Below are 17,832 nucleotides of genomic sequence, written 5' to 3'. Positions count from 1 at the left end.
CAATTCATCGTCAATAAATAATAAATGATGATTCAAGATTATTTAATTAAAACAAATAGTTATATTGTATCTAGATCATATTAATATAATAAAATATTGGCTAATATGAAACCGCCGACTTGGACGGAAGTGACGTGTGTCGGATGGATATGCAAGTGCCTGTGTAGTGCTTCATTCTTCCTTTTCCTCCGTGGCCGCCATCGAGTTAGGACCGTAGTTCCTGGCGTGCCGTGAAAACTTACTATAATGGTGAGCACAATGAATGCTTTTTTCAATAAAGATTATTAATGTCATTGTTTTGCGTGTATGTAGGTCATGATGAGTTGTTTTTTGGATGAAATGTTAGGCGTTAGCTATTATCCTCGCACTACAGCGAATCTCGGCAGCCATTTTGATTCAGTGCGGCGTGTATGCACGTGTAGTACTAGTCATGATTTGGCAGCTGACTCCAATATTCAGACGTGCTTATAAAGAACACATATTTATTCTCTTTAGAACTCCAGTTTGTGATCCAAGTGGAATTTAACAGCCAAGTTGACAACACATGTAAAAACATTGTTGGAAACGTCAATTTGCGTGTTGTGGCCTAGTTTTATTTGAGCGCGGACGCTTTAATTTTGGGCTGCATGGACAAGTAGTAAAGGGCTCGTTCACTTTAAAACAACAGTTTTCACTTTTTCATCCTCATGCTAACAAAAATAAATATTAAAAGAAAGTCATACAAGCAACCGGAGGGCAAGTCAATGATGGCACATGTTTTATTTAGTCTGAACTATTACTTCCATCCACATCACTTATCACTGTATTTCCTGCTTACATTTTATTTATTTTTTCCAAAAATGGTGCTCTTGCTATGATGGTGTAATTTGCGTCTTACTCTGTGATCAGTGACAGTAGCCTGCTGTCTCATGCTGGCACAAGAGGTTGATGAAAACAAAGACTGAGCAAGATTAAAATATCTAACTAATGAATAAATCTGGAAATATGTGGAAGTTATTAATACGTCTTTTTTTGTTTTAGGCTTGCGCCCGACCGTTAGTCTCGGTCTACTCCGAGAAAGGGGAGACAACCGGCAAAAATGTGGTTATGCCTGCAGTGTTCAGGGCTCCCATCCGCCCTGATGTTGTGAACTTTGTGCACACCAACATGCGCAAGAACAAACGCCAGCCCTATGCTGTAAGCGAACAGGCCGGTGAGTGCTGTTTTAAATCCAGAGTTAAAACATTGCTTCAATGATGATATTCCACTTCGGTCCGTGTTTCTGACACCTGATTATGATGGAAGTTCTGATGAGACTTGGTCTGTGTCTGAAATTTTTCACTGTTATGATGTGATCAAATATAACAGCAAAAGATGTGTCATTTCAGGTCACCAGACCAGCGCCGAATCCTGGGGCACAGGAAGAGCCGTGGCCCGTATCCCCCGTGTGCGCGGTGGTGGTACCCACCGCTCCGGACAGGGTGCTTTCGGAAATGTATCCTGATCTAACTCACTATTTACTTGAAGAACTTGTCAAATCTTTGATTGTAAGCAACCCTTGCTGTGATGGTGTAATTTGCGTCCGACTCTACACACAGCGACAGTTGCCTGCTGTCTTATGCTGGTGTGGAAGGTTGACGAATATTCTGAGTCTGAGCAAGTTCACATATACATTTAGGTATTAAGGGCTGTTCACACCAACAAAAGATTTAGATGGATGGGCTTAATGAGCATGAAAATAAGTGGCCTTGGCACATTCACCAAGTGTTGTGTGACTTGTAGTATTCTGTAGGACTTTCAAAGTATTGTTACAGCAGATGGTCTGGGCATTTGATTTTCTGCGCGTTTTGATAAATGGGATCGTACAATTTATTTTTGATTTTTTTTGGACAACATGCAAATGTTTGTGTTGGTCTGAAAGATGTTAACAATTTTGCTCTGGTGTGAACATTTGTTTGGTGTAAACAGGCGTTTAGTGTGAAATGTTGACCCTTGACTCCACTGTAGATGTGTCGTGGTGGCCGCATGTTTGCCCCCACAAAGACCTGGCGCCGTTGGCACCGCAGGATCAATGTTAACCAGAAGCGTTACGCCATCTGCTCTGCCCTGGCTGCTTCTGCTCTGCCTGCCCTGGTCTTGGCAAAAGGTGAGCGAACAAGTGCTTCATAATGCTTGAGCATTCTACTCAATTCAGTGCAAAAGAATCCTCCATTTGCAAAAGGGCTGAATCAAAACTATTTGGTTTTTCCCTTTCAAAAGAACAGTAGCAAATATAGAATATTTAAAAAATGACCATGCTTAAACTTAATTTGTTTCCCTGACTTGAATGCTCCAGGTCACCGCATTGAGGAGATTCCTGAAGTCCCAGTTGTCGTTGATGATAAAGTTGAAGGATACAAGAAGACTAAGGAAGCTGTGCTTCTCTTGAAGAAACTTAAGGCATGGAATGACATCAAGAAGGTGAGCTACTCTCAATCTCTTGATATTGACTGAAAATGTTGCAGTTTACCACAATTAAATCATTTTTTTTATGTGTATTTCTGGTCTCCAGGTTTATGCTTCTCAGCGTATGCGTGCCGGTAAGGGTAAGATGAGGAACCGAAGGCGTATCCAGCGTAAAGGACCATGCATCATCTACAACGAAGACAACGGTGTGACACGAGCTTTCAGAAACATCCCTGGTACGCAAAGTGATCTTGTATTTGACATTTGCCTCAACCTTAACACACTTAATACATGATGATGTCCACTTCTAGGTCCGTGTTTATGAATTCTATGATCTCAGTGGAAGTTCTGACTAATTGAACACAATGGGTTTCATTTGTGTCTAGATGGTTGTAAAATCATTAACAAGGTATTTTTAACTCAGGTGTCACACTGCAGTCCGTGAGCAGACTGGACCTGTTAAAGCTTGCTCCAGGTGGACACATCGGTCGCTTTTGCATTTGGACCGAGGGTGCCTTCCGCAAGCTGGATAACCTGTACGGCACTTGGCGCAAAGCTTCCTCCCTTAAAGTTGACTACAAGTGAGTTCCCTTAACCCTTCATCTTATCCTTTTCTGGTTGTGCTTTGTACAACAGTGATGAACTTGTACTTAGTCCGTGTTTATGAACACAATGATAACATTATAAGTTCTGAGTCAACATGGTGGACTGAATCCCCACTTGTTCAAATGTGCAAATTTTTTTTATGTATGTATGTATGTGTAGATATTGAACATAAGCTTGTGGACTTACTGCCTTGTCATGTTCCAGCTTGCCCATGCACAAAATGAACACCACAGATCTGCACAGAATCATCCAGAGTGAGGAAGTCCAGAAGGCACTTCGTCCTGCTAAGTAAGTTTGGGTTACTTTGACTGTCATTTTGCCAACATATTGCAATGATGAGATTCCTACTTCTGGTCCGTGTTTCTGACTACTGATTGTAATGGAAGTTCTGAGCCATCTTGCTTTGAATCTCAAAGGCTTACTGTACAAGTCGAGTAACGTTTTTTCATTTTATTGCAGCCGCAAAATTAATCGCAGAGTGTTCAAGAAGAACCCTCTGAAGAACCTGAGAGTGATGTTGAAGCTCAACCCATACGCCAAGACTGCACGTCGCCGTGCTATCCTGGAACACAACCCTGATGTAAGTTCCCTCATGACCAAGTCTCTTGTTGATCACTAGCTGAGCAATTTCTAAACCTTTGAACTCTGTGCAGATCAAGGCCAAGATGCTGAAACCCAAGAAGAAGAGGGTTGTGAAGAAGACCAAGGCCCAGAAGCCGGCAGCTGCTCTGGCTCCGGCTCAAGCTTAGGGCTCATAAACAGACTGGAGTTCACAAATGCTTTTCAAATAAAACAACTTTTGAAAATTGATAAATCTGTCCTTTTTTAATCCACTGCCACATTCAATCAGTTGTCATATGTTAAATAAATCTCTTATTATAATATATAAGTTTGTATAAGTTAAATAACTTTTTTCTCTCACTTTGAGTTAAAGACTGCACATTCACCATATTGAAATAAAACCGAACACAAAATATAACAATGAAATGATGTAACCACTTCAGGGATAGCTGAAAATGTAAAAAGTATATTGTGACAAGTTCATATTTAGAGGGGGATCCTTTGCATTTAAGTCCCTGTGCAGTGTGTCAGCCTTTTGATAGCTTTTGCAATCAACATTACATTGATTTTGTAGTTAAAAAAAAAAAGTCTCATTGATCAAAGCTTTTAACAACCAGTATTTGACAACAGATTTCAAGCCCCTATCAGGTTGATGCATTGTTAATTACAGCAGTATGCTTGTTAATACTCAAGACAACATTTAAAAAAAGGTGGGGGTGGATTCAGGAGACAGCAGTTTACTGTTGGCCTCAGGGTGGAACTGGAGATGTTGTGTGAGAAGAAACACTAAATGGTTGGCTTAGAAAAAGATGGCTGCTCTCACATTCCCACACTGTGAGTTGGAGTTGCTGGCTGGTTTAGCCCAATGGTGCTGCATAGCCATCCAGCAAAGTCAACCTCCTCTGCCTCAGAGTTCTTAATGAAGGCATGGATCTGAAAAAGACAATTATGTTAGATGTATGAGGTGCATTCTTGCAATAGAAAATAATATCTGTATATGAGAACTGACAGAAAAGGATTGTTCCTACCATCAGTTGCTTGAGGTCTGCTCTTTCTGCAGGATTTTTGATTAAACTAAGCAAAACAAGAAAACACATTGAGAAATAAAGTATGAAAAATGTCAAAATATTGATAGAAAAAAATTAGATGGGATGCAAAATGTTTCTCGAAGTAACAATACTTTTGAGATCAAATCTCCCATATATTTTTTTTGCCATGTCCATTTAGGGGCTCCGTAGGACGGCAACAGATTTCAAACTGTTTTTTAGTTCAACCACCAGATGGAGCAGCAAGCTCCACTGAGAAGAAGCATTTGTGCATTTAGATTAGAATATGCTTTTATCCAAAGCAGCTTTTAGTGCACTGCATTTTATAAGTATCCTAGTTGCCTGGAAATCGAACCCATGACCTTAACATGCACGGCTACTGTCGTGCTCTAATAGGTGAGCTACAGGAATAAAACTAAATGCAAATAACATTATGTTTTTGCTTACCATTTGTTAACAAAGTCTTGAAATTCTGCACCAAAGATGCTTGGTAGCTTAGGAGGTGGCTGAAAAAGGAAAAATGCTCCATTAAGCCTAAGTGAAGCAGCCAATTAATCCTCACTTTAATTAATTCACTGCCATAAAGCTGTTTAGTGGTTGTATAAGCACCACTTTAAACTTACCTCATTGACAATATAGTCAAGCAGCTCAAATATCGCCATGGGAGGTCTGCTGTCTGGACCATATGCTGACAGGACAAACATACAAATAAAATCAAATGTTTTATAGTCAGAAACACCTTAAACATAATTGATTAGTTTGTACATGTTCTTGCAGATAGGATGGTAAAAAGCCACTCACACCCGCCGGGTCGACCAGGGGGCCTGGGTTTAGGGGAGGTCTCGCTGGCGGAGGGGTCACCCTCGAGGGGCTGACCAAAGATTTGCTCCAGTTCCTTGGCATCAGGTGGTGGGATAGGGAAGCGTCCAATCGCCATCTCCACTAGAGAGAGACCCATGCTCCATATGTCAGACTGGACAGAGTAGTGAGTCCCTTGAAGGCGTTCAGGCTACAGATGGACACAGAAAAACAGGGATCATACAGAGAGGAAATTAACATTATCATACAGGAAGAGATAACAGGAGCTTGAACAAACAAATGGCTGCCCTGAGATACTCCAAATTAAATATCCAGGAAATAATCACAATGTCAAATAACCTAGAACCTAATTATGTTGTAGAAATAAAAAAATATTATATATATATATATATATATATATATATATATATATATATATATACACAGTACTGTGCAAAAGTCTTAGGCATGTTAATGTTACATTTCCAAACATTCTTTTTGCCATTAATTGTAATAATCCAGTGAGATTTGTGTATGCACAAGGAGTCTGACATCAGCCAGGATGATCTGATCTCACCATCATCGAGTCCGTCTGTGATTACATGAAGAAACAGAAAAAACTGAGACAGACTAAATCCAGAAGAACTGCGGGAACATCTCCGAGATGCTTGAAGAAACCTTCCTGCAAAGCTCCCTGAAAAACTATGCGCAAGTGTACCTGGACAAAAGCCGTTTTAAACGCAGAGGGTCGTTACGCCAAATATTGATTTGAATTCGTTAATAGAAGTTAAATCATAAATAAATTCAATTTGTGATTTTATTTTTGAAAGCATTCTCACTTTACAGCATTTTAACACAAGTGCCAGTACTTTTCACAGTACTGTAGCTTTGCAGGAAGGTTTCTTCAAGCATCTCGGAGACGTTCCCGCAGTTCTTCTGGATTTAGTCTGTCTCAGTTTTTTCTGTTTCTTCATGTAATCACAGACGGACTCGATGATGGTGAGATCAGATCATCCTGGCTGGGGGGATATTAACATGCCTAAGACTTTTGCACAGTAATGTATATATATATATATATATATATATATACATATAGATAGATAGATAGATAGATAGATAGATAGATAGATAGATAGATAGATAGATAGATAGATAGATAGATAGATAGATAGATAGATAGATAGATAGATAGATAGATAGATAGATGATAGATAGATAGATAGATAGATTTTTTTTTTTTTTTTTTTTTTTGCTGAGAATGAAACTTACAGACATATAGGACCTGGTGCCCACAAACGAATTGGCCATGGAGTCAATGAGTTGTCCGCTCACACCAAAGTCACACAGCTTGATTTCACCACGCGAGTTCACCAGGATGTTGGATGGTTTAACATCTGCAAGAAAAGGAAAAGGTCTTCCCTTCAGTAAATACTGTGTCAACAGAAAGAGTAAATGAACAGATGACGGTTTGAGATAGCGTGACTCCAATCACCTCTGTGCATGATCTTGTGTTTCTCCCGCAGGTAGGACAGGCCTTTTATCACCTGCATGAATGGAAAGAAAACAGGTCCAGAAACACAGAGCATTGTACTTCAGCCTTATTTTTTTGGAAACAGTCCACAAGAGATCGAGGATATTTTTGAGATAGGTTACAGAGATACTGACCGCAATGCTAACTTTGCCCAGTATTTGTTCTGGGATTTTGCCTGCTTTCTTCAGGGACTGATCCAGAGAGCCGCCATCCTAAAAAAAAAGAATTTGATGGAGATATTTTATAGTACCAACAAAAGCAAAGGCAGTGTAGAGATACTGAAAGGATATTGAACTATATATATATAAAATATATATGAACTATATATATAAGTCTCTTATACTCATCAAGGCTGCATTATTTGATACAAAAATACAGCAAAAACAGTAATATTGTGAAATACTATTCCAATCTAAAATAACTGTTTTTTATTTAATATATTTTAAAGTAATCTATTCCTGTGATGTCCAAGCTTAATTTTTAGCATCATTACTCCAGTCTTCATCGTCACACGATCCTTCAAATATCTTTCTAACATGCTGATTTGATACTCAAGAAACTTTTCTTATTATTATCAATGTTGAAAACAGTTGTGCTGCTTAATATTTGGTATCAATGAAACCATGATACTTTTTTCTTTCTCAGGATTCTTTGATGAATAGAAAGTAAAAAGAACAGCATTTATTTGAAATATCAGTTTGAATAAATTTGATGGATCCTTGACAAATAAAATTATTTAAATCTTACTGACCGTAAACTACTGAACCTAATATATTTAGACAAACTCTCATTTTCCTCTGTATTATGTTTGACACCGAGAGAGGACACAGTACCATGTTCTCCATACATATGCTGATCTCTCCATCACTGTAGAAAGCCCCGTAGAAGCCCACTATGTAGGGAGAGTTACATTCATGCAGCACCTGCAACTCTCTGATGATCTGATTCCTTATCGCTGGCTTGATCTCGAGGTGGATCAACTACGAGAAAATAAGAAAAAGTGAAAAAATAGGTTTGTTTTATTAATAATCAACCCCTGAAATTGAAGAAACATTGACATATTTTGACTTAATTTAATGTTTAACATTCATCCTGATGTTTACCATGTTGCAATTTTGTCTTAATAAGTGCAGTGCAAAGCATAATTCTGGAGCCTCATTAATTTCCTTCAGTACCAGGCAGTACCAGGCTCTCTGTAATTACCAGGGTGTCTGCATTATACAGTTAGCTGATAAGGAGGAGTTACTTCTCTGCATGCATACTGTCAATTCTTTGTTTCATGTATGCTGTAAATGAGTTGTTTGGAGTTCAGCTTGTTTTCTTCCCTGGGAGCTCTCATATTAAAACCATTTGTTTCATCACAGTATGTAGTGGACTACTGGTAATTTGGCTTTATTAGTAGATGTCTTTTCTTGGACACGTTTTTTAGGAAAAGTGTTATTTGACTCAAATGCAATTAGCATATAGCATCCATTCAGCATGCTAAGAACAGAATGTCATGGCTTTTCGCTGCAATCTCCTAACTTCTTCCAATCTATAAAAAGACATGATGACATGAATAGCTGATGCCTTCTCAGGCAAGCAGCTCTAAAACGGCATCTGGTCGATTCAAGACTGGAAAAGACAATCAATGGACTTCAGTGACCTTTCTTGCAAACTTGAAGCTGAAACTGAAATATAAAGTTTGCTTCACCATAACTTACCTTCCTGGCCATGATGAAGCCTGAGGGTCTGTGTAAGACCTTGAAGACCACTCCTCCATTGCCTGCACCCAACTCACAAATCTTCTCAAAGTCATCATCTTTTAACTCTCCAACCTTCTGCTTTTGGGTAAGGAAAGCTTCCAGGCGTTTCTTCTGCTGCTCATCCAGTTCCAGTTCCTCTAGCTTCTTCTGCAGAGCTTCCAGATTTGTTCTAACACAAAACACAGACAGAAATTCATTTAATTTCTAAAATGCTGAAGCTAAATGGCTTAATCAACAATCAATACAGTCATGAGAATCTGCAGTGGTCCTCCCTATTCATTTCATTATGCCAAAAAGTTCTTACTTCCAAAAATGTCATACTTTTAAATATGTAATGCATTTTCTTCTACAGTTGAATCACCCTGACATTTTTTTTTTTTTTCAAAACTTTCAAAATGAATTTGAATTCAATATATAAATAAATGCTCATCACAGGATATGTGTATTCAAGTCATAATATTTTTAGATGCATTACATTTTTAATGTATGTTTGATTACATAAACAGAACAAAACTGCATCATGTCATGACATCTTTTCCATTTTTCAAACTATAGTGCAGTTTCGTTATTGTGAACTAAAACTAAAGCTATTAAAAATCATTTTCATTAATTGAAATAAGCGGGAAAAATATGAATATTGCCTTGGCATTTAAATTTAAGCACTAAAATTACACTAAAAATTATATAAAAATAAATTAAAGCTAAATAGAAATATAAAAAAAACCACTAAAGGCAAAATGACTAACAACAAAATTACTAAAAACAAATTAAAATGAAAACTGAAAATATAAAAATAAAAGCCATTTCAAATTAAGAATAAATGATATAATAGTATATAAAATTTGATAAAATCACAATATTAAAGAATAGCAGAGTTCACACCACAGCTATAATGATAACGGCACAGAGAAAACGATATAGATGGAATAATTTTCAGAACGATTTTATCCAGCTAACGAACGATAAAAACAGTGACAGCCAATCAGAATCCATCCTGCTGTAACGAGCTCAAGCATTTAAAGCGGCAGACAAGCCCGTGCTTAGAATAAACAGAATGATATGTGGATGCTACTAGTTATCTTTATAGTTATCGTTCTTAGTGTGAACGGGCCTTTATTCCTGCTTTTTTGTTAAACAATGTCAATCTACAAGAAAGACTCCTCTCTTGAGATAAGTAAGAAGACAAACTCTTGCATGCTGAAACACATTCCCATCCTTAAAGGTATAGCGGAGGATTTTCTTTTTCCGGGTGGATCATCAAGACTATTGGTCTTCCTAAGTGTCAATCATTCTGGTGATATGTTTACGTAAGGCCGTCGTACGTGCTCGATTCACACGATGGCGTGCGCTCAAAACACAGGTTGGGCTTCCCACTGATGCCTCAGTCGCGAAGTTTCTACTTGACAGGTATAAAGTTTGGCATGCTATTTGGAGAAATCCATTTAAAATCACTGCTAGTAAAAGTTAATGTAAGCTATGATTAGCTCGTGCACACGTTTAATAGGCGTTCCCTCTCGGGAGCAGGGAGAGTGTTGCGCATGTGCATTTTTTCAAAAAGTGGAGAGGGCGGTTCTTTTCTAAAATTCGGGAAAATCCTCCGCTATACCTTTAAGGAAGAAAACATGTAGAAATATTGTACAAAGTGGTGGGAAGGCTTTATAACATCATCTTCCTAAAGTTCTGTTTGAGGAAACAGCGAGTTCCTCTAAGCATGCGAGCCTTTCCCTTGGCCCTGTTGTCATGGTGATGTATTTCCTTAGCTTTCTGCTGGAAGAGTGAACTTCCACGACCCTCTGCTCTCCATCCTCTCTGCATCTCCTTCAACACCACTGTTCTCCACCATGGCTTAACTGCATCTACCAAGTGGATTTTTCAAATGAACCAATTAAAAGTCTTACGATTATGATGCTGATACCAATTATGAATTATTTAAACAGAACTTTTCATGCAGCTTGTGTGCCACACGTTGCAAACATCTGTGATGCGGCTGTATCTCCAAATTAATGTTTTCAGAACCATCGGACACTATGAGCCTCAAGGGCTTTTAAGCATTGAGCCGATTCAGATGGAAAACATGTTGTCCTGCTGCTGAACAATGTTTCAGGCCACAATAATTGACACTCACACATAAATTTACATCAAACCGTGCTGATCAGTCCGCAACATATTGCAACACGCTTTGCTCCAGGACAGACAGCACGACTCAGGTGGATGAGAGCAGCGCAAGTACTCCAGAATGTCTTTATCTAATCTATATGCAGAACGAGGAAAAGTGTTTTCATTTTTGACAGCAAGGCCAGTTATAACCATGGTTACGAGGCTGCTGTGTGGGTGTAAGTGGGTGGCGTGGATGAGCTGTGGTGGAGACGTGATAATGGTGAAGGACGCACAAGATGCCAGAGTGGAGAAAAATACTTGTGAAACTTGTGTTGCATGTAGGAGGGCGAACAATGACTCCATATCCAGAGTGATTCCACTGCAAGATTTGTTTTTGTCAGCTGGCCTAGTCAAACCAGTAGTTCAAATTTTGACTTGCCAATGCCATGCTAACATTTTTATTTGCCCCATCACAAAAAAGATACATTTAATTTTTTGTAACATTTTAATTTCGTTTAAAATTTACCCTGTTTTATTTTTTGCATGTTTTTTATTTTTCAGTAATATCTGAAAATTATCTTTATTTATTATCAGTGCTGGGAAAAAATTAATCGCGATTAATCGCATCCAAAATAAAAGTTTGTGTTTGCATAATATATGTGTGTGTACTGTGTATAATTATTTTGTACATATAAATACACACATATGCATGTATTTATTTAAGAAATATTTGCATGTATATACTGTATATACATTTATACATAATTTATATTATATATAAATATAAATAATTTATATATAAATAAATAAAAATCTTAAATATATACATGCATATGTGTGTATTTATATATACAAAATAATTATACACAGTACACACACATATATTATGCAAACACAAACTTTTATTTTGGATGCGATTAATCGCGATTAATTTTTTCCCAGCACTATTTATTATATTATAATAAAAACAACATGAATCATTTCTGGAAAACAATGACAACTACATATAAACTGCATAACAAATTAATTATTTATAATTTGAAAAATTGGTTAATAAACTGCATAACAGCAAAATTGACAACATTGTTCAATACATCACAAAAAAACTCAAATGATAAAAGGGTACTTAAACGGAAAAAATAAATCAGTGCTACCCGATGACAGAGAAATAGAGCTGTTGCCTTCCCTTTTGCCAAATAGGTAGGAAAACTGCATCCGAAATCGCATTCTTCCCTACAATATAGTAGGCGAAAAACAGCATGTGACAACAGTATGTCCGAATTCACAGTACTCATAAAAGAGTAGGCAAAAAGTACCCAGATGACCTACTTCTTCTAGTGAGATTCTGAAGTGTGCATCTGATGGACACTTTACTATCCCATGAGGCCACGGGAGAGGATTTATGAATGGCAGTGAAGTGACGAAACCCTGGTAAGGTCACATGATAATGACAACATCCTGAATGTCCACATTACATTCATGCTATTTAGAAGAAAAAAAAAATTTAGTGGTCGTGAAGTGATTACTAATTCAAAATAAGTACCTACTCAAAGAGTATGCGATTTCGGACGCAACCGTACACCCATAATGTCGTTCCAAACCCGCAAGACTTTCATTCATCTTCAGAACACAAATAAAGATCTTTTTAATGGAATCTGAGAGCTTTCTTTCTCTCCATAGACAGCAATGCATTAAAAAATCTAACAGATGATAAATGTTTATATGTGAATAAAAGCCCAAATTCAATCTGTTCTTCATATAAAGTGATTGAGTCTAAACCAAATAAATGGATTATTTTTTACTATCTCATCTCTTTCAAAATGTCAGTTGAGTAGCTGTCAATGGAAGGACAGAAATCGCTCAAATTTCATTAAAAATATCTTCATTTGTGTTCCGAAAATGAACAAAAGTCTTACGGGTTTGGAACGACACGAGGATGAGTAATTAATGAACGAATTAAAATTTTTGGGTGAACTATCCCTTTAAAGTAATAAATAATTCAATCCTACTATGCAGTGAATTATTTAGTCTACCCTTTGATACACCACAAAAAGGGCAAATTCTTTCTGATAAAAGATACAAAATTGCATAAGCTACTGGTTTGAGATTCAAACACAGAAAAGCCTCTGAAGGCCCAAGAAGTGTACTTGAAAGAATTATAACTTCACTTCCATTTTTTTCAAGCGTTTTTGAAGATGTGTGTGGATACAGTATGATCAAACACAGGAAATAAGTGGTCAACTTCACATGTCGTACCTTGGAATGTGAATGTAAACACTAGGGAGCGCCGGGATCAGCTGAGGTTAGACAGAAGCAAACCATTTTTCCGCTGGGGAGGTGCACAAAACCTGAGATTATGTTTTGGGGTCAATATTTAACTATACGCTCAATAAATCATTCCTGTGGATACATCTGTGTTGTCATCAATTTAAACTCAGACAAAAGCACATTAAAAGAAGAGAATTATGGAACAGGTAGGGAATGTATGGGAATAATCAAGCTCTTTTATGCACTATAGAGCATTCATACACCCAGCAGTGCTCTTAAGTAAAATGGAGAGCAGCAGATGGTGCCATGGTGTGTGAGTGGTGTGATTGTGTAACACTGTAACATTGTGTGGTTTCCTACTGATTATTATCTTGAAAAGACACAATGCAGCATAGAGCTCATGGGAAACAATAGCAGCAGAGGTACTGCTGCCAATGGAGAGAGATTAAACAAAATTGGCAGCATACAAAATTAGCATAGCCAAGTGCCAAATGTAAGTAAAACTGGCTTTGGCAAATTACTAAAACAAGGTACTAGACATTTGGACAGTAACCTTTTAAATACATCACATAAATACAACATATTGCAAGTCAGACACTTTTTTCTAATGTGAATGACACAAGCGAAAATGAAAATGTATACTATTACACGTTCCACAAAAACACTTTAAGCTGTTTTCAACATTGATTATAAGAAATGTTACTTGAGCACCAAATCAGCCTATAAGAATATAACAATTTAAAGGAATACATTATATTTTCAAATATATTAAAATAGAAAACGGTCATTTTAAATTGTAGTTTAAATGAGTTTATACTGCATTTTTGATCAAATAAATGCAGCCTCGGTGAGCATAAGAGACTCCTTTCGAAACGTTAAAAAATCTTACAGACCCCTAACTTTTGAACGGTAATGTATATGTGGTGAGACATACTGAATGTAGAATATTGGTTGCATTAAGTCACCAAAACAAAAAAGACGAAGAAGAAAATCACATCCGGTCTTAAAGGAGAACTCCGGTCAATTTTAACATTGAGCTCATTTTTTTGTAAATTTGGAGTGCACAAAAATCGGTGTTGCCTACACCTTGTTATCCTCTTTTTAAAATTTGGACCCTGTTGACTTTAATGGGGCAAGTTTTAAACCTGCTTTTAGGCTCTTAACATCCTTCATGTGTCATTACAAGTGCCCAGCCATGTGAGTGATTCCTTTCAGAGTGAACACGGTGAATCTGACTGCAGTAGATGTGAAAGATATGGATAAAAGTGATGTTAATTCAGCCAGCGCACATACCTGTATTTACTTCCCGTTTTCGGTCGAAGTCCACAGTAGTCGATTGTCGAGTTCACGCGTGTGATCATAGGTAACTAAGCAACAGTGGAGAACTCGACAATCGACTACATTGGTCTTTGACCGAAAACGGGAAGTAAATATAGGTATGTGCGCTGGCTGAATTAACATCACTTTTATCCATATCTTTCACATCTACTGCAGTCAGATTCACCGTGTTCACTCTGAAAGGAATCACTCACATGGCTGGGCACTTGTAATGACACATCAAGGATGTTAAGAGGCTAAACGCAGGTTTAAAACTTGCCCCATTGAAGTCAACAGGGTGCAAATTTTAAAAAGAGGATAACACGGTGTAGGCAACACCGATTTTTGTCGTTGTTCTCTGTACTGACAGCACTCCAAATTTACAAAAAAATGAGCTCAATGTTAAAATTGACCGGAGTTCTCCTTTAAGATAAGATAATATTTATGACTGGTAAATCAATTTACTCATCATTGAAGGCAGTTACAATTGCATTCGTACTTCTAATTTACATAATTAGGAAATGCATTAAAGAGGTGATGCATATGAAGTTATTCTCAAGCGATAAGCAAGAACTTATAAAATAATATAACAGCACTCTTTGAGATAGGCAAGCCACGACAGATTTAAAGCAGAAACTTCTAGGAAAAAAGTGTTGTCACAGTATTTAACATTCCACTGAGCCTCCCTCTATAACACTGACTTCCACAGGATTGAATCACCACTACACACACACACACACACACATTCCAAAGCGAACTCGCCACAGCCTGTCCTGCTCTTCAGGAAGGAATGTAATTCTACTTTACCGTCATTCTCCCAAACATCACTTCTGTAGCACTATTATAGCACAGCTAATACTTCTTATTTATGTAGAAATAATAACCATTTTCTATATACCAGACTGAAACTTTATCCTCAAATAATTAATAGTCTCTTAATGCCAAATGGAGAGACTACAAGAGGGGAAAGTGTCTGAGCCTTCAAATGAGCTCAATGAAACAAGAGGCAATGACATGCACCACTGGCTCAGGCTGTGAGGATTGCCACTGGCTCGACATCAAGAGGAGAAAAATCACAGGTCTGCCAAACGAAGGTATAGCACTGACAGAGGTGGTCCTCACTGTCACCATATCTGTCTGTGGGGATGTGATGCAAACAAATCAATACGCCATCACTTGTATCTATATGGTGGTCAGTTTAAAAATCCTCCGTAATCACATACTGAGGTAAACTGGTGGATACTTGAGCTCAGAGAATGCCGTGACATTAATTAAACATATCCATCAGGATCAACAAAACATAGAGTTGTGGCTTCTACACTAATTTATGTCTGAACCACATACTACAGAGGACAGCAGTGTTGTGTGTGTTGGCTGCTCTGTCCAAATGCGATAAGGTATTCTCATTGATCTTAGTGGCGGGAGATGCGGCACTTTTATGTTCACCTGATGGATACTAAACAACACTGATATATGGGTCATTCCACAAACAGTGTGTTCCTCATTAAAATGACTAACAATACATAACTGAGGCCATCTTTTACTGTGTTAAAATGGACATTTATCGAAGCACAGCTAAAAAACATTCAATATACTGGGGTCAAAAGATGTCTCTTATGCTCAAGGCAGCATTTATTTGTTGATAAATAATGAAAACAGAAATACTGTGAACAAAAACCGCCACTAGCATCCTCAACCCTGTTACAAGTCTCATAGCTATATTCCAACATATATTACAATCTATTAAGTTAGCTTGAGATGGCACAATGCAATTTATTAACGTGTAAAGACTTAATATTGAGTAATTTTATTAATTTGACAGCCCTAACACTTGAACGATGATGACACAAGTTATTTGCAGAGCTGCTTTAGCTGATTAACTTTCTTGATTGACAAATTTTGCAACACCGGTTATTGAATTTATTGAATATTGTCTAATGTAGTCATTTTATACTCTATGAACTTTACACAGTTTTTAAACTGAACTGAATCAATACTGAACTGACTTAAGCTGAATAATGATACTGTTGTTTTCTGTAAAGCTGATTTACCACAGAATTTGTCTCATATTTGATTAAGTTTATATGACCGTCATTTTCCTGTTTAGTACTTTGAAGCTGCTTTGAAACAATCTGTCTTGAATAAAGCAAGGTGACTTCATTTGACATTATCTGATTGAATGTTGACAGTTAAAATCACTTTATTAAATTTAAAAAGTCACCCAATTTTGTAAAATGACCCCCATTTGTGGTATTATGTAAGTCAACTAATAATGACCTTACAATTCATTCCTGGGCTTTAATTCTGTTGACACTTACAAACACCAACACACCCTTAAAAATATCCACAATTGAATGCCCAATAAATCAGATTAAGCAATGCCAAATCTATGAAGTATTCCTGCAATATTCTTAAGGAGCCAAACAATCCATGAAATAGCCTAAGCAACTTAAAGTGAACGTGAAGTCTTCTAATAGCTTACTCGCCATGAAATGGCATCGTAAGACTGAAGCCAACTCACTCTGTGGCCCCGGTTCCGTTTACAGCGTTCCCATCTGGAATTGGGTTCAGCTGGATCGGCTCTGGCTTCCTCCTTTTTTGCATGATGAATCCTGATAGCTGGCTTCTCGGCAGTGAAAAGAAAAATTCAAACAGGAGCAATCTGATCCGCAGACTACACCAACTCGCCTACAGAGCAATGATGCATAAGCTATGAATAGCCTATCACACCCTACCAATCGCGGTTTGCTTTAAAATAAATATATAAATAAAGACAGAATGCTGTCAGCGACCACCTCGCGTGGTCCTCTGACAGGAAGGACGAAGGCTGTTTCGAAGAATAGATTATTCACGGAGAAATGGAGTATTTCTAGAGGTGGACGACTGTAGAGGATGGGTACTGTGAGATTGTCTCTTGTCTTTACGTCATGAAAATATTTACATCTGTCTTCCGGACAGCATGAACGCGTGTGGAGAATGACTCCATCTGCTGGTGTGAATGCGTTATTACTCCAGATTTGTTTTCAACAGGCCTGCCTGCTAATTAAGACTAAGAAATTTCAACAATCTATCGTCAGCATCCAGACTTTTTAAGCGTATATATCAGAATATAGATCTTCGAAATAATTGATAGCATATTTTCAACTTTTACACTCCTAGACTTTCAGACCTCCTATATAAAAAGCTATAAAGTTTGATCACATTTATTCTTGTCTGATCTAATTATTGTTTATTCGTATTCGTTTATGATCATTCTTCTCTGTGGACCCCCTGCAGATCTTTCCCTGGTTGAAAACCCTTGCAATAGATGATAGCCTACAGCCAGGCCTGTAGAAAAGTATTAAATAGTATACTGCCATTCAGGTCTCATGCAGTTGGGAAGTAACTGACTATTACAAGTTTGAATTGACTTTAAAGTGAAAAGTCCCTGCTGCAAAAC

At 37.5% G+C, this 17,832-nt stretch overlaps 2 protein-coding genes across 2 annotated transcripts; one reads left to right on the top strand and one right to left on the bottom strand.

The window, feature by feature from the left end:
- Positions 1–131: 131 nt before the first annotated feature.
- Positions 132–3,844, top strand: rpl4 (ribosomal protein L4). Its single transcript, XM_079874525.1, has 10 exons — positions 132–249; positions 1,021–1,192; positions 1,368–1,474; positions 1,987–2,125; positions 2,315–2,439; positions 2,531–2,660; positions 2,849–3,005; positions 3,235–3,318; positions 3,490–3,610; positions 3,684–3,844. The coding sequence occupies exons 1-10, from the start codon at positions 247–249 to the stop codon at positions 3,777–3,779; spliced, it is 1,134 nt and encodes a 377-aa protein (XP_079730651.1). The 5' UTR covers positions 132–246; the 3' UTR covers positions 3,780–3,844.
- Positions 3,845–4,170: 326 nt separating this feature from the next.
- On the bottom strand, positions 4,171–17,364 carry map2k1 (mitogen-activated protein kinase kinase 1). Its single transcript, XM_079874524.1, has 11 exons — positions 16,915–17,364; positions 8,670–8,880; positions 7,800–7,946; positions 7,101–7,178; positions 6,928–6,979; positions 6,705–6,829; positions 5,439–5,646; positions 5,261–5,325; positions 5,085–5,143; positions 4,620–4,665; positions 4,171–4,524 (listed from the first exon to the last, which is right to left on the bottom strand). Exons 1-11 carry the CDS (start codon positions 16,995–16,997, stop codon positions 4,411–4,413), a joined length of 1,188 nt encoding a protein of 395 aa, XP_079730650.1. The 5' UTR covers positions 16,998–17,364; the 3' UTR covers positions 4,171–4,410.
- Between the last annotated feature and the right edge of the window lie 468 nt (positions 17,365–17,832).

The sequence above is a fragment of the Squalius cephalus genome, assembly GCF_949319135.1.
Source record: "Squalius cephalus genome assembly, chromosome: 6".
NCBI lineage: Eukaryota > Metazoa > Chordata > Actinopteri > Cypriniformes > Leuciscidae > Squalius > Squalius cephalus.
This window is presented reverse-complemented; position numbering and strand designations above follow the sequence as displayed.